General features: G+C 35.8%; 1 protein-coding gene across 1 annotated transcript in view; it reads right to left on the bottom strand.

Annotated features, from left to right (window-relative positions):
* Positions 1–496: 496 nt before the first annotated feature.
* The window catches only part of CNTN3 (contactin 3), a 262,835-nt gene continuing 238,516 nt past the window's right edge, over positions 497–24,815 (bottom strand). Inside the window, exons 19-22 of the mRNA XM_021707315.1 lie at positions 15,566–15,752; positions 5,266–5,378; positions 4,485–4,653; positions 497–2,449 (exon numbers count right to left, since the gene is read on the bottom strand). Of these exons, the coding sequence (XP_021562990.1) occupies positions 2,349–2,449; positions 4,485–4,653; positions 5,266–5,378; positions 15,566–15,752 (570 nt within the window). The 3' untranslated portion in view covers positions 497–2,348. The remainder of the gene's footprint in view (positions 2,450–4,484; positions 4,654–5,265; positions 5,379–15,565; positions 15,753–24,815) is intronic.

The raw sequence follows: 24,815 nt of genomic DNA, 5'->3' as shown, positions 1-24,815 counted from the left end.
TCGAGGCTGCGGTGTCTGGGGGTGTGCCACTGCACTTCAGTCTGGGTGACAGAGTAAGACTCCAACTCAAAAAAAAAAAAAAAAAAAGATGGAAAATTCATCAAGCACAGTGGTTCACGCCTGTAATCCCAGCACGTTGGGAGGCCAAGGCAGGAGGATTGCTTGAGCCTTGAGCCCAGGAGTTTGAGACCAGCTTAAGGTCATAGCAAGACGCCTCTACAAATATAAAAACAATAACCAGGCATGGTGGGGCTTGCTACTTGGGAGACTGAGGCAGAAGAATCACCTGAATACAGGAGATTGAGGTTGAAGTGAGTCATGATGGTGCCACTGCACTCCAGTCTGGGCAACAGAGTGAGATTCTGACTCAAAAAAGAGCTAAACATTGGCTGAAAAATATAAGAAACGATAGCTTCAGTATAATATTATGGTGTTATTCTATTTCCCTATAAATGCTCTTATTTGATCATACCGCAATTAATAACCCATGAGCAACTGATTGTTATAAATTTTATTAGAATAATAGAAAATAATACATACAGATAACCATAGGATACACACACAGAAATTTAAAGATAAATTTATCCTTTTCAATATGAAACAATGTACATATCTCATGGAGATATACTGCTAGAAAGGACATGAAATAATAGAGCAGTCATCTTGAAAATGAAAAGTATAGGAACATATTATAGGAATTACTAAATAATAAAAAGGTACAACCCCATTACATGTAGCATAAAATACAGGTATTGGGGAAACTGTTTCTCCACTTTTGACTGGAAATAACAATGGTCATATGAAATCTACTAGTCATTCAGATCATTTCTAGATATATACAGTATATACAGACCTTACAGAGAAAGTTATAAATATTTTTTTCCTTTATGTATAATGACTTTATCTTAAATGCAATCTCTATATGTAAAGTAGTGCTTTATGGTGATATCAGAATTTTCCTAATTTTTAATCTTTCTTGATATCTGAACTGTTGGCTTCTAATTCTAAGATCTTTGGAAATAAGAACAAATTCCTTCAAAATGTGAAATTGGTAGGAAAGAGGTAAAAAATTGATTTTGCAATGTTGAACACTCAATCTGCCGATTTTCATATATTCTTTACATATTGCTATGAAGTCATGTCTTCAACAATTTTTTGAAAACCACATATTGAAAGACTGAGTCATACATATCAAAGTCAGCAGCATTGCCTTGGTTCTATTACAAATTTAATTCAGGAACTAAAAAGCCTGCCAGACTCACTCAGCTAGACGGTGGGATTTCATTAAAAAAACTATCTCTGCCATCCAAAAAAAGAGATGGTCCCTTAATGGAACTGGAAATTGAAATGAAGGATTTTAAGGTTTTGTTTAATATTTGGGTTGAGAGTCAGGTCACTCCTGATTTTCTCCTCTAGGTTTTTAATAAAACCTGAAGGCTAGTTCATAGCTGTGATGGAAAACAATTCCTTTTTTAATTTTTAAAAAAATTTCGAGAAAGGATAAAATGTGATTATCTCTATTTTATAATATCATTGACTAATGCTTGGAAATGTGGCTGGTCCTCATGACTTTTATATTATTAAATGAATTTATACTAACATTTTGCACAGGTCCATTGCGTTCAGTGACAAAGCACTTTCACATTTCCTTCTCTATCTTTTAAAAACTAACTTGGGGGGCAGAAGCTCATTAGATGGGTATTATTATCTCCATATTTTATAGATGAATAATGGAGAGGTACAGACAACAAAGTGATCTGTAAAGCTTCACACCCATTTGGTAATATACCAAACATACATCATTCTCCCGAGCTCCTGAGTAGTATTTTCCAACTTTGTTTTGAATCACATGCCACCCCCTTCCCACAGGATAATTTTTTAAATGTAGTTTTCATCCTTGAAGATTTAAGTCAGTATTTCAAAATGATACTGGTTGAGTACCCCAAATAATGCTGTGATGATGAGAAAATAGCATTTGGATTAAATATGAGTTTTTCAGTGTAAAAATATTCTCTTGGGTGTTTGTGTGTGTGTGTGTGTGTACATATAGGAGTATGTGAGTCTTTATCCACAGGCAGTGCTTAAACTCATAGCTTAAGAACATTTATATCAAAAGTCTGAAGTATGTAATATGTAAATTCCTTTGGTTTGTCAAGTTAATATTAAGGCATTTCAGAGTCCCCTAAAAGGATTTACCAGTTTTTTTAATGTTCATATTTTACTTATAATGAAGTAGAAAGTTAAAAATAAGAGTTGAAAAAAACATGCATAATCACTGCATTTCATGAAAGCACTTTTTTGGGTAACCAATTACCTTTCCAATAAATAATTTTTAAAAAGAGTTAATATCACCACAGAGCATTTACAATAAAGAACAGTACTATAGGCATATAACTTGACATAGGGTGGACATTCGAAATAGCTGATGTGGATCCTCTTGCATCCATATCTGTCAAAGGTGATAAACAGCTCATTAATAAGGATTGTACCAATATGCAATCAGAGTGCTAGGGACTGAATATTTGTGTACTCCAAAATTCATATGTTGAAATCCTAACCCCCAATGTGACAGTATTAGGAGTTTGGGCCTTTGAGAGGTGACACCGAATCTGCCAACAACTTGATCTTGGACTTCCCAGCCTCAAGAACCGTAAGAAATAAAGTCCCATTGTTTATAAGCCATCTGGTTTATGGAGTTTTGTTATAGAAGCCTCAAGGGATTAAGACACAGAGTAAAAGCAACACATCTTCTATCAAAAGTAAATCATGGCATGGACCTTCCCTGGGATCACAAGTTATTGTCTTCATTTTATTTATCAATGTAGCATATATTAGTGGTCAAGAGTATCTATAAAAACACTAAGGTGTTTAAGTTTTCTTGAATGATTCCAGGCTTTTTTCATCTACTATTATTTAACTTTAATTGAAATTGGAAAAATAAGTTAATCATTTTGAAAACAATTATACATGATTACAAACAATTCTGAGATAATTCAATGGTTTAATTAAATAAAGCTTCATTGGGTAAGGATTTGGAAAAGTGTACTCGTTTCTATTTTATGCATTTCCAGATGAATTATTACACATAATATAAAACACCATCTTTAACAAAGCAATCAATAAAAGTTCCATTTTCATAGAGACGGCCTTGTGCAGTTCCTAGTCTATGCAAGCTCAGCAAGATAGCAGATGTCAGATGAAAAGGCTACTCTTGACTCAGCACCCCTAAATTGCTAAAATGGTATCTGTCCCTGTAAATGCATACAACCTATTTCTTTTAACATTGTCACTTTGTTCAAATTGTAATGTGAGCTCTATTCCTTGCACTATTCCGGGAACAAGAAGTCTGTATTAATTATTTCAAAACCTAAATTAATATTAATAAGAACTTAATTCTTGGTTTTGCTCTACTGAAGTGCATACAGTTTTAGAAATGTCTATAGTCATTTAGCAATATCTGTAGTAGTTGGATTTTACAGACTTTAACATTGCCGAACTCAGTTCTGAGATAAGTCATTCCCATTCCTTTTTTCTTTGTATAGCTTAGTTTGTTTGTTTGTGTCTAAGTATGGCAGTCTTTATGATTTCTGAGAAAGGTAATATCCTCCAAGTTTTCATATCTCCTTCTCTTCAGTTGCTAAAGTCAGTCATTTGTTTTCAAGCGTAAAGACAAAAGTTTTGATCTTGATTATGCAATACTACAGACTAGGCTGAGTTCAATGAATGGAGAAAGAGAATAAAATTATTTATGTAACTAAGAACTAAAATAGAATCTGAAGACAAAATGGGCTCTACAGTACTTAAATTGAGGCCAGAAAACTACAGACCTAGGATTTAAACTTGCAGATAAAATTCCTTCTACCAGTAGCACTGATAAAATATGTATGCCAAAGTCTATTTCCCTTAGGTCTTGAAGCGTAATTTCTATTGTAAAATAGGTTTCATTTGGATATTGAAAGGAAAAGTGAGTGTGGACTTCCTTTGAAATTAGAAACAGATTTTTTTTTTAAGGATCTTTTGGTTTGGCAGATGTAAGTGGTTTATGACCTTAATAAGTTAATCTTTCTCTTTAAAGAATTGGTAAGATTTATCTATAATATGTAGAAGGCAAACAATTAAAAAATTAAAGACCTTAGAAACAGTGTGGGGGTTCAACATTGCCCCTAAGATATGCTTAGGGAATTCTAGTTTTATGGGCAATCCAAAGGCAAATTTAGGCATAGCCCAGAAAGAGAAAATATTCACACTTTATTAATTTTGCTAAATATTTTTTGATGTCTTTTTTTCCCCTCTTCATTTTTCTCCTTATTTGCACCACTCTTGAGGAGTTCCTCCTACCCTCATTCCTTACATTCCCAAAATTTTCTTAGAATTTGCATGAAAGACTGGGAAGAAAGACTGGGCAAAGGAACACTGGTTGACTCACTGCTGGGGGCTAGAAACACTCATGAAAATAACAGAAATAATGACTTCAGCCAACTTACTGGTTATTCGTGGAATCCTGATCTGTTCACTACTGGTCCCATCTCCTCCATCTGTTGTGGCCTTCACTTCAATTATGTAGTCCTCTTTAATGGGCAGCAAAAGTTCAGCTGACGTTTTATTTGTGTTCAGCACTTGCACATGATTTTGACTGCTAGTCCTATAGAAAACCTAAAATGCATTTAAAAAACCACTTACTTCTATTGCCTCCTTTTATTTTCTTCAAAGAACTTGTCACTCTGAAATCACCCTGGTTTGTTTCTCTGTACCCACTACAATATGAATTGCATTTACGGCTCTATTGTAGGTCTTAGATGAGGGACTGCACATGATAGAATCACTTGGTTCTCAAAAATCAAGGAGACTGGGGAAGAGTAAACATCTTCCATAGAAGAGCTCAGCTGGGTTGGGTACCTGTGAGGCTGCAGATACAGGGTAGGGCCTACGGTATATATCTTGGATGCCTGACCAAAGAATCAGAGCCAATTCTTTTTAGTTGTTTTTAAGTAGTATACGGGTAAGCATCAGTAGTAGCAGACTAATTAACACACAATTTATAAATATTGTGTCCAAAATTTCCACAGGAGCAGAATTATTTCAGTTGAATCTACATTTAAGAAATGTTGGAAAATTACCCATTTTATGAAAAGCTTGACATCTATATTAAAATTAGATTACAGAAACCATATCATCAACATTCAGAAAAATTCATTTAATCCTAGCTTCCCTTGGAAAGTCCTGCTCAAAATAGGAAAATAAGGCAGTGTAAATACAACAACTTACTTTATATCCTGTTACTTCTGATTCATTCTCCATGGCTTTAACTTGTTCCCAATTAAGTAACACTTTAGTGTCTGTGGCATTCCAAACAACATTTCCCGGTGGCTGACTGGGAGCTTGAAATGTAAAATGAGAAATTAAAACAGATGTGAGCATGGAGTGATTGATATTTTACATGGAGGAGATAAATGACTATCACAGAAGGCCAGCAGAAGTAGAGCAGTATCTCTTTGGTAATGTGTGATACATAGATGGAATCAGAAAAAATAAAAAAGTAACTACATTTCCTTTAAAAAAGGCATTTCAATTAAATTGTGAGATACTCATTTTCTCATACTCATCACATACTTTAGGGCATTGCACTTTGTCTTCTAGAAAACATGCTAATAGTGGAGGTAAGGAAATTCCTTTATCCACCACTAGAGGGACGCTTGTTGATGACCAAGAAAGGCAGGAAGCCAGACCTGTTTTGACACATTCAGAGGCAGAGAGAAATTGCCAATGAGTAGATTAAAGTCGCAAGAAATGAAGTGTGGATGATTTTTGAGCCAGACTTGTATGATGAGATGGGCAAAATAGGAGGCAATCAAAAATAAGGATTATTTAGATTTATTCCCATGAAGTAATAGCTATGCACATGAAAAATTACAACATAGGGTCTATATTTTAAAGTCTTCATTTTCCAAGTTTAAATCAATTTTTGAGAAAAATAAGGCAAAACACTAAAAAGTTAATGAGAATTCCATTAGGAAATTAATGAAACTCTGTGAGGTTTATAAACTTGGATTCATAGTTGAGCTCCCTCTCATGAACACCAGATAGTAAACTCATGTTGGGGTGACTGGGGGAGAGAAGGAAGGGGCAATAGCATTTGTCAGTAGCAACACTGATAGGGCACAGGAAATTCAGTTCCTTGAAAATTACAAGAGAGCAAACATAATATTAAGCATGGACCAATAGCATCACAGTTGCTCCAAACAGGGCTGAAATATGTTGAACTTGTGGACTAAACCATAGAATGTGGTTTAGTTAACTGAATTTGTAATGGGAAAAGTGATGTAAAAGATTGAATATTCAGAGAAATTTCTAAGCATCACTGACTCATGCCACAAGCGAAATACAATTGGACGTACACACATGAAGAGCTCAAACATTTGTGTGTCTAATGACACCAACCAAGATTGTATTCCCTGCAGATTTGCTCATTGTCTCTTTTAACACTATTCTGTGTTGCTCTTAAATTTTTGGGATCTAGTATTAACAATGAGTTTAGGATAGCTAAGACTGTCTAAGCTGTAGTGCTTTTATAAAAATAAATGATGGTAGCTGTCTAGGGTTGAAATACTAATGACCATGTTCAATGACCATGTTCTGGTCTCTGAAATGATAAGAATGCACATTTGTTAGAACATCTTCCCAAAGTCAATGATTCTCAGTGGCCTGACAACACTATAAAAGCACACGTTTGACTTGGTGCAGCTCAGATATACTTCAGTATGGCGTGTTCTACCAAAAGATGTGTGCTTGGAGGTTACAAAAATTTGAATAATTTTGGTTGAATCACCTATGACACCACCAGCCTTGAAGGAGAAATGATTGCAAATATAACTTTGAGGGTATTCTAGTATGAGTTCCAAAATAGATGAGTTGAACGAGTTCAGGCTGATATGAATACTTTTTCAAATGACAAAAAGAAAAAGAAAAACAGGAAAAGAAGAAAAATGTAAGGTTTGTTCTGGGTCTGTCTTTTTTGTTGTTGTTGTTGAAATCATATCAATGTTTCCTGAGCATCAGATAGTTATGTGCCATTTTTGTCATTTTCACTACTTTAAAAAATTGACTTGATTTTTAGAAAATGTAAACATCTATTCTAGCCTCATCTCAGATGGTAAAAAGTTTTTAAAAGCTTGCTAAGACACACAACTAGTGAGAGGTATTATGTGGATTCAAACCAGCTCTGTTTAATTTCTTTGGCCCTCAGGAAGATTATGCTTCTTGCCTCTCACTGATGTTGGCTTTGGCCATGGGACTTGTGGATTCCTGCCTGTAGAAAGACACATTCCTCTTCTCATTAGCATCTCATAGACATCAGCCTTCATCATTGGACTTGCTTCAACCAATGGAATATGAGTAAGGGAAATGGACCACTTCCAAGTGGCAGCTTTAAAAACCATTGAAAGCATGGTTTGCTTTTCTCTTTTCCCTCTGCCTTGAGATCAGCATTTCCTAGAGATTGCCTGTTCCTTCAGTCACAGCCCTGGAGTGAAGAAGGAATGAACAGATCTGAATCTCACTTGTAATGGACATACAATATGAGTAAGACAGAAACATTTGTAGTTTCAGGTCACTGAGGTTTGGGGACTTGGAGCCATAGCCTGAACTAGCCAAATCTGACTAATATAGCTATTAGTCAGTAGTTTAGACGGCTTTGAAGCAACACAATGGACTTTTAAAGGCATAGAACCAAGTCATAAAGTGGGACTGGGCAGGAGATAGTAGGTAGCATACCTCCCAGGACTTCTAATTTTGTTTTTTTTTGGTATTCTAACCTCTGTGGAAGCATAATCCAGAACAGGCTGATTGAGTTCCAAGTTTTATTAGACCTAACTTGATATATGGTCTACATTGAAAATTTTTAAAAAAATCATGTGTTGACATTCATATTCTACAAATTTTTCCTCTTATCAACTCAATTTTTATTGTTGATAGTATATTAAAATAGAAAAAGTAAAAACTCATTTCATTCTAGTGGAAAGGTGGCATATCATGAGATTTATATCACAACATGAATTGAAAGACTATCTTTAAAATTATTTAAGTTTAAATGGTACATAACAAAATAATATTTCTTTTTTATTATAAAGATGTGGGGTACAATTCAGGGTTAGGTATACAAATGTTGATTATGCAATTCAAGGTTAGGTATACAAACGTTGATTACCCTTGATAAAGAGGTATGCCCCTCCCTCCCTTAGCAGTTTCCCTCAACTGCCAATCCCACCCCCCTCCTCTGACAGTTTCCCACTACTGCCAATCCCTTTCTAACAGTAATATAATTGTTCAAGGTCTGCTTATGAGTGAGAACATATGGTACTCTGTTTTTTGTTTCTGTGATAGACCACTAAGTATGATCAACTCCAAATCCATCCAAGTTGCTGAGAAGTCCATATGTTTGTCCTTCTTTATGGCTGCATAATATTCCATTGTGTATATGTACCACATTTCAAAATAACATTTCCTAAAGTTTTTATTATCATTGTTCCTTAAGCACTCATCATAATCCTTGTGCATTGATTTTTCTGTCTACAAACAGGAAAATGGCTCAATAAATTGTGGCGTTCATCACAATGGAATATTATGCACACACAGTTATGATACAGTAAACAGGTAACTAAATATACAGCATCCTCCACAGTATAAGAGAAATATTCCATAGAACATATGATATTGATGTATTTCCGATTGATTAGATTATGAGCGATTTTTATTTTCTTATTTACAAACTTCTTTTTTCTCAAATGTTCTACAATAAATATTTTCCTTTATATAATAAAAAGTAGGGGTTGTTAAAGAATATTACTGCCTGGCATTTTCAATGGTGTCTCCATAGTGGTGACAATAAAGCTGGCATTTACTTTCAAAATGTGAAATTTTAAGAACATATGCTTGCTGTGATTAACTATACAAAACTCAGTATGTGTTTCAACTCTTCTTCTTCGCCATCTGATGGTAATAAGATGACTTACACGATAAATGGCTGTTATCAGAACTAGAAGGTACACTTTGCACTTGGACTTTACTTGAGACGATCATTAACATTTGCAATTAAGCTGCTTAAACATGTGGCACTGTGCAAAAATCAAGTAACCAAGAATCAGTTTCTTCCCAATAATGAGATATATTTGTTTTGGAATCATTTAAATTATTATAAATGGATATAATTTCTTATCGTAGGAAATTGCCTCAATGCTTTTAAACACAACAAAAACATCTACTTTTCAACTTAACTGAAACTCAGAAAACATAGGTCTTCATGTCCAAGGAAAGATCTTTCTTTTACATTTGGTGTCTTGGAATTTCCTTGACCAAAATTTCTCCCTCTTTGGATGGTAAAAATTATTGATATTGTAAACCATAAACAGAAAATTTACAATTGTCTAGAGGATTCATACGCAAATGGTATAGATGATCAAAAAGTGCCAACTCCCTTAAAAAACAAAGTTGATAAGATTTACAAATTTGACCAGATAATTTTTTGAATTTTATGTTTGCTGAAACTTCCTGTTGGAATGCTGGTAAAGTTCAACATTATATTGTTATCTTAGAGCTCACAGAACCAGAAATAACTTTGCCAAAGCCCACAGATTTGGGAGGAAGAAAAAAACCCAACAAAAAACACTTCTAAATCTTGAGCAATGTACATTAATAAGCATTGTATTCCATCATCGTATATGTGATTTGTGGTATGTCATACACAAACATCATTATGTCACATGCATATGTAGGGTGTAATACTCAGAAAAGCCAATGAATAGCATTTAGTCACCTAGAGAAAAATTCACTTTTAGTCTTTCCCCTAACTTTGAAGAGAATGTTAGATTTGCGGACTAGTCGGTTGTTAGTATCCCCTCAATACTAACGTCACAAGCCAAGAGAGAGCAGGTTCATAACATTCATAGGCAACATTATGTCCCTAGTATTTAAAAGGGAGGGTGGCCCATTTTTTCATTGTATTCATTCTTATTAAATTCATTATTTTGCTAACATCTATTTATGGCAATGATATTGGTTCTCTATTTCTCATACAGAAAGTTAGTTTCCATTTTCTTTTAAAATTTATTTAAGTAAAAGTATTAAGCCAATTTTTAAGAAAAAAAAATCATGAGGAACATGTTAGTAGAGAAGGTCAACAAAAGTGGCAAAAATTGAGAGGGTGGATCACGTATAAAATTTGGGAAACCTTGCATACATGTGTATCCTGAGCCAAAACTTAGAGTGGATGATTATGTAATTAAGTTGTATATGTGAAAGCTTTGGAACTTATAAATCATGTATTTGGAATATTTATTTTATCAAAACCTTCTGAGATATTTTGACTCCTATTCTTTTAATGCTCATCTTATTCATATTTCCTTTTCACTTTCTGAAGACTCACTTAATTGGTTTCCTTAAATTCAGGCAATTGATTTTGGCTCACCTTACATGGATGAGCATTTCATCTGGAAAAGCAAAAACTAAAATGCAAAATTGATTGTACCATTTAATATTACTCTATTTTCCCAATAGATTCACATGTGCAATAATTATTGAAGGCATAAATAGAATCCCCATGTTGCAAGGGAGTCTGGGCGTGTGATGCAGGCCAGGCCAATCCAGTTTTTCTAACAGGCCATAACAATCAGTTCACGTACAGACAGTCACCTGAGCTAAGACAATAAGAAGCCTACTTAACCCTGGGTGGAATAATCAAAAGGAAGTTCCCCACCGTTCCCAGAGAGTTGGCTGAGAGAAAATAGTCCTTGATGTTCTGGTGGCAATATTTCTGCCATGAAGAGGGAAGTTGGTGATGCTACCTTGGAACAGAGACAAGAGACGGGGAGTGCCATTGTTCAACAAATACGTATTGGGCATCAGCTAGGATTACTTAGATGCTAGAGATAGAGCTGTGAGCAATAATCAAACTTGGAAAAATCTCTGCCCTGAAGGAGCTGACACTCCAGACAAGAGAGAATGGGCAGACAACGATAAAGCAAATAGGTAACAAGATATAGTTTGTGTGGTGGCTCTAAGTGCTATACTCAAGAATAAAGGAGGGAAGGAGACAGGGAGTATCAGGAGAGGAGGGGGCTACACTTTCAAATATGTCAGGCAGGTGGCACTGAGGTTGTATTTGAATGAAGACCTGGAAGAGACGGGGGACTATGTCACATGGATATCTGGAGGAAGAGTTTTTGAGGAAGAGTTTTTGAGGCGTTTCCCTTTAGAAACCAACAAATGTACAGGTCCTGAAGTAAAGTGGAATGAATGAAATGGAAAACAGTAGAAAATGAAAGCAGAAATTGTGGGACAGATTATATAAGGCCTTGCTGGGCATTTAAACATTTAGCATTTACCTGGAGTAGGCCAGGAAGTGACTGGAAGGTTCTAAGCAGGGGAGTGACATCACCATGATGTCAAGGCAAGGGCAGAAACTGGATGAACAGTGAGGACCCACGGGAGAGACGGAGGCAGCGTGGAAAAGGGCAGCAGCAGTGAATGTAATACAGCATGGTAGATTCTTGGTAAACTGAGAAGTCAAATTCTGGATCAGTTATGGAGTATAAGCAAAAAAGAAGAGTCACTGGCAATTCTGAGATTTCTGGCCTGAGGAACTGCAATAATGGAATGGGAAATTACTGAAATGGGAAATAGTGTAGAATGACAGCTTGTAAGTAGGGCAGAAGAAATATCAAGTAATCAGTTTTAGAAATATTCATCTGAGATCTTATTACATGATTCCTGAAGATGTTGTTCCTGAATCCATCTATACCAAAAGTCAGATTTACCACTTGACTTTTGGTTATACAAAACAGAATTTTTGTCCTACAGATTCTTTTCCCCAAACTCTAAAAATAAAACTCTCAATACGTTTCCCTTTAGAAACCAACAGATTTCATCATTTTTATATCCTCTGCAAATTTTCCTCATTAATCCCTTTAGTTAGTTGGAAGCTGTTAAGAGTCACTCTCTTTGGGTTGCAAGTGACAGAAACCTGTCTTAGATTACTTGAAGGGGCTGATTAGTGTTTAACTTAAAAATGTTTTTAAACAACTATGTGGATATAAAAAATTAAGTGTTCAATAGAAACTATAGTACTTACCTTGAAAATCCTCATTTTATTTTACATTGATCAGAAATACCACCCCAAATCTGTATTGATATAAAACCTCACATACAGATTTCCATAATTATGAGCATATGAAACTTGCACATGTTAAACAAGATGGTAAAGGGTTATTGCCTGTTTTGAGTTTACAATGTGAAGCCAAGAGGAAATACATTTGATTAATAATAGTATTTGAGGTTTGGCCAGCTTCTTTAGGTTAAATTTATCCAGTCAACATTTAATGAGTAGCTCCCACGTGATGGGTTTGTGTTGGGCACTGAGGCTAGGTGAACAAGACACAGAAGGACTATTTTCCCATAAAGTTTACTCTCCAGAGAGGAAGAGAGATGGCAAACAAGCAATCAAAAATGTTATTCTAGTTCTTTACAGCTGAGGCAGATGAATAATTCTTGTCATAATCACAAGAGCCTTACCAAAATTCTTAAATAGGATTTGAAGCTATACTACATCAAAGCTTAGGTTGACAATTAAGAGCTACTAGTAAAAATATTATCTATGACTTTAAAAGATTGTGTTTTACTTGTAATCTGGTATATGTTTTAAAAGTTAGTAACAAAATTTAAAAAGTAACACATGCTCTTTGTATGCAATTTTAGGATGATTAGGGGGGTTTTAATTATTTGTATGAGTTTCCTACCTAATGTAGGAGATTTTCTCTAATATCACCTACAGATCAACATACAGACTACAGTTGAACTGTGGCAATAGGTGTGCATTATTTTCAAGATATTTTATTTAGTTGTTGAAACTCCTATAAGATTAGAGTTCCATGAGGATAGAAGTCTTGTCTACCTGGGATCATCTTCCCCAGTTCCTACACACAGAGCAAAATCACAATAAATACAGTTGTCAGTTGAGTCATGACTATTCTAATTATATGGTTGAAAGAGAGGATAACGTAGTGGGTAAGAAGACTATGTCTGGATTTGGACACTTATCCTGTTACTTATTCTGAGATCTCAGTGAAGTTATAAAACCTCCATGTGATTTAGTTTCCTCATCTCTAAAGTGTGCATACTAATAGCCTTCAAGTCATGATGCTGCTGTGGGAATTAAGAATCACTGTAAGAGAATGCTCAGAGCCATGACTGGAAATTGTTCAGTGAGTGTCAGCCATTTATACCATAATTATCATCATCATTGTTACATGTAAATATCTACTTTAGATTGGGTATTTATATGCTATCTCTAAATTACAAAGAGATTTTACTTCTTTTTAAATTTTATTTCATTCATTCTATGTTATCATGACATTTCTCTTGATTTATAATCAGTTTCTTACTTTTGTCTTACCAATTCACTAAGTTCTTCACTGATTCCACCATGATATCATAGTCTTTTACAGTCATAATTGCCTAACAAGTAATCACATCAATTACTAAGTTAAAGGAAACAGCCAGATAAACTTGTCTGCATTTAATTCTGCAATCAGAATTTCTGATGGATGCTGTGTTTTGAATACATAAATAACGATGTATATTTCAACCATACTAATTAAGAACTGATATTGAAAAAAAACCCGAACATAGTGAAGAGTTGTAAATACAGAATTTTTTTCAGTTCCTGTATTTTCAAGCCTACTTGCTCCTTGGTTTAACAGCAAACAAGTAATATGAAAAAGAGGTTGGGCCAGACTTCTTCTAATAATTAGAGATAACATTAAATTGGTGCCCTAGTTGGTTGCTTACAAATGAATATTCCTAAAGGAATTAAAATGGTTTGCTGCTAAACTCTGGCTCTGTAAAGCTTATTATACTAGTAAATTGTTAGCCACATGTCGGAGTGCAGTGGCATGCACACCATCACCACAGCCTCGCCCTGCTGGGCTCAGGCGGTTCTTCTGCCTCAGTCTTCCAAGTAGCTGGAACTACAGGCATGCACCACCATGCCCAGTTAATTTTTTGATTTATTATAGAGACAAGGTTTCATCATGTTGCCCAGGCTGGTTCCAAACCCGTGGACTCAATCTTCCCCCTTCTGCCTCCCAAAGTGCTGGGATTACAAACTTGAGCCACTGTGCCTGGCCTTTACCTATACTTTAAATTAAACCCAAAAATGTATGCTTTCAAAAATTTGGAAATGACTAGGAAAATAAAAATGCATTAATGAAATCAGGGACCAAGTCTAACATTTGTCTCATTCTCACCTAAAGCTAGTTAAGCAAACAACTTTGCTGAATTAAGAAATTTTGAGGATGGACACAGTGGCTCATGCCTGTAATCCCAGCACTTTCGGAGTTGGAGGTGGGAGAATTGCTTGAGCCTAGGAATTTTTAGACCAGACCGGACAACATAGTGAGACCTTGTATCTACAAAATAACCCAGGTGTGGTGGTGGGTGGCTGTAGTCCCAGCTACTTGGGAGGCTGACACAGAAGGATCATCTGAGCCTAGGAGATTGAGGCTGTGGTGAGCTGTGATTGTGGCACTGCACTCCAGCCGAGGCAACAGAATAAGACTCTGACTCAACTGAAAAAAAAAAGGAGATAAGAAAACGGTTCTCTACAAGTGAAAACACCATTGTGCTTACATTACCTAATCCCTTCAAGCCTTATTTTCATCACCTTTAAGATGCAAATAATAATATTCCTACCTCAGTGTGTGTGTGGAGGGGGGGTTACTTTGAAGATTAATTGTGGGAATGAGCATAAGTACTTAGGACACAGTGTTTTCAATGAGCTATGATGATGACAATGACAACAGCAACGCAAATGAGTGAATTGGGAGAAAGTAGCAATAAAATATAAAGATTAAATGTATACTGTGCTATCAGTTTAGCTGAAATATGTGTGGGACACTCAAAAATTATGAGCCACTGACTTTCTTGTGGACTAATTTAATTATAACTTATAAATGGAGCTGGTGAATTTACCTGTGCATACATAGCTACCAAAAACAGCTCTGAAGGCAGCACTGACATCTCTGATTAGGGTTTTTTAAAGCATCAATATATTCATGTGGACCAACATCTTCTGATGATAACCTTTTAATGTATATTGCCATTTTTTTGAATAATGTAGAAAAGAAAAGAAGAAGAAGAAAAATCTCTTCTGATTCTTTGGTATTAACTTTAACTTATTCACGCTTATCAGAAATCCTCAAGCTTTGGTGAACTAAAAATACATGAAAGTAAACCCAACTAAGCTTATCGCATTTTAAAAGAAAAGTGAATAGATTTAACTTAACACCCAACAGTAAGATGTTTCAAAAGGATGGGGTCTCTACCTGAAGATTCAGGGGTATCATGAAGAAAAGGCTATGTATGGCTTTGAGGTGATTTATAAAGGTGTGGAGTTAGGTCTATATCATCTAGAGATTAATGACTTGGGATGTCCATTTAAAATGATCCCCCCAAAAAAGCTATCCTTTTTAGTGCAAATTATTTTCCTTGCCATTAAGAAAACCTAGAATATACGTACGTGTTTTCTTGGTGGTTGCATTAACTGTGGCACTAAAGGGACCTGCACCAGCACTGTTGTAAGCCCGGACAGCTGTATAATATGCCAGGTTGCTCTTCAGGCCCTGAAGTCTGGCTGCTGTCTCATTTCCTGCCACTTTCACTTTGCTTGATGACTCCTCCTTTCCTCCGCTATTCCAGTACCGCACCTGGTGGACAGAAGACATCAAACAGGTGAAGGCTTGACAAAATCCTGCCCTTTCCATGAAGTAATTTTCATTAAAATGGGCACTATGACTTAATTGCATATTTAATCAACAAATATTTAATGGGGACCTACTATGTGCTAGGTGCTACATTGGGCTCTGTGTCTCGACAGTGAAAATAGAGAAAAGAGACTCTGTGAGGAGACAAATAATAAGCAAGTAGACATATGAATCAGATAACTTCAAAGGGAGTAAAATGCTGAGTATGACCAGACTTTAAGGTTCTTTTTTTTTTTTTTTGAGTTGGAGTCTCTCACTCTGTCACCCAGACTGGATCCTTCCACCTCAGCCTTCCAAGTAGCTGGAACTACAGGCATGCACCACTATGCCTGACAAATGTTTTGATTTATTGTAGTGATGAGGTCTCACCAAGTTGCCCAGGCTGGTCTCGAACCTTTAGGCTCAGGCAATCCTCTCACCTCTGCCTCCCAAAGTATGGGGATTACAGGTGTAAGCCACCGTGCCTGGCCAGACTATAGGATTCTAAATGGGAGAATGAAGGGAAAATCTGCATATCTAACAGGGAGAGCTGTTCCCCTTTCTCAGCCCTTAACCAACTCAGACCAAGCTCAGTTGCAGAACAATGGCAGCTATGCTAAGTCCTTGGAAGAGCAGATGTTCCTTCTGGGAAGGAAGTGAACTATCAAAGAAAAGGCCATTACAAAGCTGGCAGGCCACTGGATTATCCTCCAGTGATGACCAAACATCAACAAGTCTAACTGAGTATGCAGACCTGCAGCAGAAATACAGGAAGCAGTTAACATCCTTGCTTTTAAATATAAATATACTGAAATAATTTTACTTATATTTTATTGTTCTGAACCATGCAAAATGATCTTAGACTTATTATAAAGATATAATGTATATATAGTATAAAAATAAAATAGTAACAAATTAGTGATAGAAAAAGGAATAAGAGTAGGAAAAGTATAATAAAAATATGTTTTCTAATCACTTCCAATTTATGTCAGAAAGTTTTGCTAGAAAGTTTTGATTATCTATAAAGTAAACACAAAACCAACAAAAATAAAACATGCAAATAAGACCAGGTATTACCATTTGAAAGTGTGGGCCAGACTGTCAACATAAATACGTAAAGCAGACTAGGAACCTATTAAAAGCATAGCATTAAAAAAATTTTTTTTTTTAAAGAAATAGGTTCTTTTCTAGTCTTTCTTACAATATGGGGCCTTCTTGTTGTATCCTTTATTTTTCTACTCTTGGTAGCAAAACATAAAAATAGGAAATCATTTTTCTAATCTGCACATGTAAATGACAGTTTGAGCACAACAAAAACAGCCACTGATCCTCAGTGCTGAGAGCCTTGGAGATGATAAAGACTTGGGGGACTGTGGCAAGCTGGTCAGCAAAAGATCTTCTTAGGAATGAGTGCAAATCAAAACCACATTGAGATACCATCTAACTCCAGTAAGAATGGTCATAATTAATAAAACAAAAAATAACAGATGCTGGCGAAGATGCTGGCAGAGATGCTGGCGGAGAAAAGGGAATGCTTCTGCAATGCTGGTGGGAATGCAAACTAGTTCAACCTCTATGGAAAATAGTGTGGTGATTCCTAAAAGAACTAGAAATTGACCTTTCCTACGACCCAGCAATCTCCCTACTGGGAATATGCTCACAGGAACTCAGATTATTCTAAGAAAAAGATACCTGCACATGCATGTTTATTGCAGCACTATTCACAATAGCAAAAACATGGAACCAACAGTACTGTCCATTAAAACTGGACTGGATAAAAAAAATGTGGTACATATACATGATGAAATATAACTCAGACATAAAGAAAGACAAAATTATGGACTTTGCAGCAAGCTGGATGGATATAGAGTCTATAATACTTAGTGATCTATCACAGAAACAAAGAATCGAGTACCACATGTCCTCAATCATAAGCCGATCCTAAACATTTACCATAATACAAAGGGATTGGCAGTAGCTGGGAACTGCCAGGGAAGGAGGGTGGGCACATAACATCAATAAGGGTTCTCAAACCAGGCTAAATGGGCATCAAAGGGAGGCCCAAACTTCACCTGTATGATAACCACTTGTATACCTAATCCTGAATTGTACCCACATTTTTAAAATAAAAAAAAAATAAGAGGAAAAAAAAGGAATGACGTTTCTATTAATCTCTGGCTAAGTGGGAAAAGGTGAACCTGGTGGTTAGATATATTTTTAAGAAAGCAAAACCCTGAATTTAATATGAAAAGCCTCAAATTAGGGTCAGTCAGGTTTTTAAAGACACCATGTGGGTTGTATAAAATGTGTTTATGGGCTGCATAAAGTAGCCAGTTTCAATCACCTGAGCAAAAGACACTAGAAGACATTGGTTTTTTTTAAAAACAAGAAAGGGTAACTATACAATGGTCTCTTAAAAAATAGCAGCACAATATAAATCTCAGGTTTTTCAATAATGATCCCAAATTAGCAAATTAATATTGCACTAGATGAATATTTTCCATATGTATGCATATGTGGAATGACAGGTCCCATTAAATTCACACAAAATGCTGTTGTCATGTTCATATTTAAGTGCATTTCTCTTGGAAATGAGTTACTAGCTTTTATAAGAATCTCAAAAAAGAGGATGTGAACCCAATGGTTAGGACTGAAGTGAATACATGGTTTCAAAAGACACAGTCAAGCAAACTGTTAGTGGACACTAGAACTTGCACACACTCCAAATTCACCAGTATTAAACACTGTAGGTATTGTTAGGTTTACATAACTCCAAAATTAGAAGTTATTCTCCCTGCCCTTGACAGAATTGTCTACTTACTAAAAATGACACAAAAGCAATAATAATAGTAAAATGTTATAGATAGCCTGAAAACTTATGGCTTCAGATATAGGATAGATTAGGTGGAAAAAACATAAATATAAGCTATAATAATCTTCACTTAACAGATGAGGCAGCAGAGGTAAGGAGTTATATCAGTATTAACTCAATCAGGATCATCCTGTCTAAACTCTAGTCTCTTGTTAGGTTCCAATCCATAAGTCATTCTTTTTCTGATATATCAAATCACCTCCATATAAGTTCCCCAAGAAAGTATTCCTTAGGAAATTGATTTACAGAAGAAATAAAAATAATCTATAACATGGATATGTAATCTCGTTTATAAATCCATTTATAGAAAGTACTTGAAGGTTCTTGATAGCAGTAGGTTTTGAAGTACTTTAATTAATCTCCAAGTATCAAACTGAGAGATTTATTTTTAGATCTTAGTTGCTGAGAGGTATTAAAAATATTTAGAGACAGAGAAAATTTGAGCCAAATGTAAACATGATAGATAATTAAAATTGATTATATAATTTCTTAAATAGCATTACTTAAGAATTGAATACATATATATAACTAAAATATCAAGAAACAAAGCAGTTTCATTAATATTCCCAATTTTCTATAAGTATTCAATGATGTTCCATAAAATTTTGCTAAAAAATTTGTATATAAGGCCAGATCATTTTTTAAAAAGGTGGAAAAGTCAATAAAGAAATAACAAAGACAAAGACTCCATTTTTTTCTCTTAGTTGTGTTTTGGACTTAAATAGTACAAGTATTACAATTGAGAGAACAAATATAACTGCTAATTTGGATTTTACAGGTACAACCACAATACAGCAATAGAGGAAAAAAAGTGTATAGGCTGAAGGAACAAACTTTGGAAGTGTAATTATTCAGAAAAGAGTTAATATAAGGTTGATAGAACATGAAGGCAGGCATCTACAAAAGATGAGTAGAGAGACAAATTTACAAAGCACAGGAGGAGTCCTGCTAGCAAGAGAGTAAGTCAGCAGACCCAACCGGGGGACAGTAGTAGAATTCACTGATCTGTAATGGATTTTAAAATAAATCTGTTTAAAGTGTCCAGATTTATTAGAGAAAGGACTGAATCTATCATGCAAGAATGGAAGATTTTTTAAAAGACCAGCCATATTTAAAAAATAGCAAGAATTCTTAGACCTAAAAAATACAATTATTAAAAGAATAAAATTAATGATAGAATTAAGCTGGAGGCTTATGATGGAAGAGATAATTAATTAACCCAGAACTTAGTCTGGATAAAGAGAAGGGAGGATAGAATGAAAAATTCTAACCAGAGTTCCAGAAGGAGAGACTGAGGAAAAATCAACATTCAAAAGGAAAGTGGCTGAATAATTTCCAGAATTGAAGAAACAAAGGAATTTTTATACTATAAATTCACTGAGTTTCATGGAGGAAAAATAAAAGGCAAATCCACTCCAAAAGAGAGGGTTATGAAGACTGAACTACGGTTCTCAATCACTTTTCATTATTCGACACCTGAGTGACCCCAGTGTGCCTTCTTGAACCGTAGCAAGTCACTATGCTTTGGTTTGCCAATGAGGATGTATACCTGGGAAGGGAATTAACTGCATTTCTGGGTACAGCAGATAGATAGCAGGAGGGGAGGAGGGTGTTCAGGTGGAGTCACACACCTGAGTCAGGAACTTGTCTATTTAGGTTATCACCATGGCTGTTCCACTCAGAGGAAAGCCTGCTCATACTCAGCACTCAATATTGTTGAATTGTTGGATGACTTCAACACAGTTTAAAAATGTCTCCTTCTTTCTTACTGCAGAGTCACCAAGCTAGGTATTCAAGTCCTAATATTCTATGCACCTATGAAACAGTGAAACCTAATTTCTTAATGAGAAGACATCAATTTGTTTTCTTCAGAAACTTAAAATCATTTCACGAGCTGATATATTTTTATCTGGGTACATAAACAGAAACAAAGTTGTGCAATATCAGGATTAAAAATGTTATTTCTATTTCTGCAATTAATTTGCTTATCCCCAAAAAATAATGTTCCTGTTATGAAGAGTCCTTAATATCACAGAAACTTCTCTTAATCTAAACTTAAGATAAAACGCAGTTTATAAAAACAATGTATTGAAAAACGGCATCTTCTTTTAGCCATTAAATAACAGGTATTAAGTCAGAAATACTCTTTTAATAGACAGAACTAATTATATTTAGAGATTTTCAGAGACAAATATTTTAACTTAGTTGTTAGACCACACACATTTAAAGAAGTAGAAGGCAGACAAAAATGCATAAAGCTCTTTTAGGAGGACAAACCCAGATCTATCTTCTACTTTTCTTCACTCTGTTCTCAGGCCTAGGAGAGCTGAGCAGTGTGAACTACATCAGTCTGGCTTCTTTGCCCTGTGGCTTCTCGCTGGATGAAGCTAATAGGAGGCAGAAGGAAAGAGAGGCTGGAATATTTATTCCCCTGCATCCGTCAATGCTGAACTATCGTGTGGCAGAGATCATCTTTGCCTAATACAGAACACTGCACCATCTGGAACCTTCACTCACAAAAGGATACAGCCACTGCTCTCTCCAGTAAAACCCACCCTTCAATCCACTTCAGTGTCTATATTCTACTCAAATGCATTTTTGCCTACCTTATATTTGTTTAAATATGTCTCAGTTGTCTATACCATATTTTTCCATGTTCACTTCACTCATGATAGAGTGAAGTTAATTCTTGCCTGATTGCAGGGAATTAGACTCAATGCATATGTCTTTCTTTCCAGTGGGATTTTCATATTCTCCAAAAAAGTACACAAATATTTGACATCTTTTTCCATTCTAATTAAAATATTAGGAACTAAACACATTCTGTACAGCTGTTTGGAACAGGAGGCTGAAGAAGGCTTCAATGAAGCTTCAGTTTGGCATTCTGTTATGTTATGCTAGTTACCTTCCTCTGCCAAACTTAAAAAAAAAAAAATCAATGGGTTTCCCCCAGATATGCTAATCTGTATCATTTCACAAATGTAGACTTGTTTCAATCACTTCTCAAGGTCATTCTCCCAAATTTTATTCTTTCAAAACCACAACACAACTTAAAAGAAATGGACTATATACACCACACTGAAACTTGGGAATTTTGTTTCCTCAGGCACCCACGGTCCACGCACTTAAAGGCTTCTGCCGCCTCTTTATCACGCCTGCATCTCTTGTTCCTACCCAAAAGGGCACCAGAGAAGATCTGAGCCTGAGTGTAACGGCTTAGCAGATGAAATAAATTGGAGCCCAGGGAAATGAGCTTCTCAACTACTGCTTGGTCAAATCAGAAAGAAAATTAGTCTAGATGCTAATGATGATGTGTGCTCAGCATGCCACATGGCACACGATCAACCCTCACTGAGATGAGAGAAAGGCAGGAGCTATTAACAATTTTCATGCCAAACTGGGGAATCTGCAACTTAGAAGGTAAGCGACACGACTGACAATTAAATACTCTGCTAAGTCATCCCCCTCCCAGGTTAATTTTTAAATCATTACAGAAACTAAGAAAGGATATATTTTTATCTTGGCATGATGACATAAATTATTTCGTAAGATTTTCCCAATTAGTACTTCTTTCTCTCAGTTTGTTTCCCTCCTCTGTATACTTACTGAGCACTTGGGGAAGAAATTTTTAATCGTTGTTTCCTTTCAATACTAGATTCATGCTACATGTGGGCATTCTGTTTGCTGTTCTTTACACAAACAGATAAGATGCAATGCATTTCATCCCATAATTAATTCAAGAAAAGTGCCCTTTTCTCATAGCTCTTCTCATCTTTTTGCCTCCCACTTTAATGACAGTATCAGTAAGCATCAGAAACAGTTGCCATTGGGTCACATACTAGGATTGTGCTAAGTGTTCCTACACTATTTCATTGGCTTTTTTCTCCTTTCAGTATATAATCTCATTCCAAAGTCCAATATTCAAAACAGAGAAAAATGGAAGCTGCAAGTCCCTTTGGGCCATTTTGACAATGGCTGCTTTGTCTCATTTAATTCACAAATGATGCTGTGAGTTATTGACTATTATTATCTCTATTTTAACTGAGCCTTGGGGAGCTTTGGCAACTTGCTTAAGGACATATAGCAATAGGGCAGTGGAGCCAAATCTGCTTTTACTCAATCAACACATATTTTTCACATGCCTCCTGTATGCCAGATACTACTGCAGGCACATGGGATACATAAGTGAACAAACAAGCAGAGTTCCCTGTCCCTTGCAGAGTTTACATTCTAACCTAGCAGATGTGAACCCAGGTTTGTTTAATTCTAAAATACTGCGGACTTAACTAGACACTATGAAGGCTCTCTGAGGATTCTTTGATTTTTTCTTTCTTTCAGTTAAACTCTTTTTTTGGCATGGCCAACAATGATGTAATTCTGCTTTCTTGTAAAATGGCCTTATCTGGATGACTCCTTATTAGCTTAGCTTTATAAAGAGCCATGTATCACGTAACACCTAGGCTGCATGGTATAGCCAATTGCTCCTAGACTACAACACTGACTCTCCTTAATACTGTAAGCAACTGAAACACAGTGTAAGTATTTTTGTGCGTCTAAACATATCTAAACTTAAAAAGGTGCAGCAAAAGTAGGTATTATAATCTTATCTGGCCACTGTCATATGTGAGGTCTGTCATTATGAAACTGAAACATCATTCTGCAGCATATGGCTATATTTAAAAAATCATCTCCCTGTCACTAATAACACTCTTGTCCTGCTTGGAATCTCACAAATCATTTATATATATTCTCTTATTTATTTATCTTAAAAACTATTTCACAAGTTACAATCAGGTCAGGAATTATGAACCTGTCATAAAAGACAAAGTTATTCATGGTAGGGGTTGCATCTCAGTTTTCTGTCTGAGAATGCCAAATGTGTTTATTTATTTTCTTTAAACAAATTTGATTTAACACTGCATCCCATAGTCTGCTTAGCTAGCGGGAGATTCAACCAGTCATTCCTGGGCTCTCCTCCCAAAGCCTTGCCAAGATAATTTATTATTACAAGTGATTTGATCCCTTTAGCTCTAGCAGTTGGGGGCTATGTTTAGTGAGTGGGAAATCACCATTGGGTATGGGAAACACAGTTGTTCGTTGCTATGGTGTTTCCACTAGCCTGGATACGACCTGTAGAAAGAGGAGGCTTTGTAAGCCTAGACTTTTATTTCTTCCAAGGTCAACTGAAATTTCTATTTTTTTCCCCTCATTTTTCCTTTACTCTTATCCTCCAGAAAACACAAAATGATCTCTTTAATGATCTGAACTTTGGAAACCAAGCAAGGAAGAGAAGTGTCTTGCAGGCAACTCCTCTTGATAGTCTTCCACGCACCATCTTGAGGCAAGGGAGTTTAGAGTTGAATATCTGCTATAAAATATTTATCGGGGAGAAATAGATGAAATATCTCAAAAATTCTTCCTAGGCATGGCTCACACTTACAGATTGCTTATTATGATGAGCCAGATATTATGAGAAGCTCATTACATATCTAATCTTACTTAATTCTCTCAAAATCCTAATGAAGTTAGGCCTATCAGTGTCCATATTCTGCAAGTGAGGAAAATGAGGCTCTCAGAGTTTATGTAACTTTCCCAACAACCAGTAAATGATAGAATTGGGATTTACCACAGGCCTCACCTCAGAGCCATACTCTCTTACAGCTGTGCTTCTTCCATTCCACTTACCTTCTTTGTCTATGCCGCCAAAAGTTCTCTAACCATGGGGAAGCTCCCATGCTGGTTCCCCATCATCTTTCATTGCTTACATCCACCATCATGGAATTAAATGACTCTCTCCCCTCTAACTGTTTTTAGCTTCCTTTAAGATGCTGATGAAGTTGCTCTGCTATATTTATGTGGTGCTTTATTTCTTTATTCACAGTTTCCTTTCCTTAAGTCTGGATGACTCTGTCTCTGATCAGGCTTCTTTGTGTCAAGACCAGTGTTTCTTAAGTGTGCAGGAAGATGGTTCCTTACAAATACTTGCTAAAGATGTACATTAACAAGAGTTAGCCCTAGATGTTTGAATTCAATGGGTCCAGGAAGACTTCTGGAAGCTCACTTCCAACAATACATTCAGGTAATTCTGTTGTAGGAGGTTTATGGTCTATACTTTGGGCATCACTGCTCTAACCCCTCATCCTTTTTCTGTTTAA

This window comes from Carlito syrichta, unplaced genomic scaffold, assembly GCF_000164805.1.
Source record: "Carlito syrichta isolate Samal-C Ts95f unplaced genomic scaffold, Tarsius_syrichta-2.0.1 Scaffold316501, whole genome shotgun sequence".
Taxonomy (NCBI): domain Eukaryota; kingdom Metazoa; phylum Chordata; class Mammalia; order Primates; family Tarsiidae; genus Carlito; species Carlito syrichta.
This window is presented reverse-complemented; position numbering and strand designations above follow the sequence as displayed.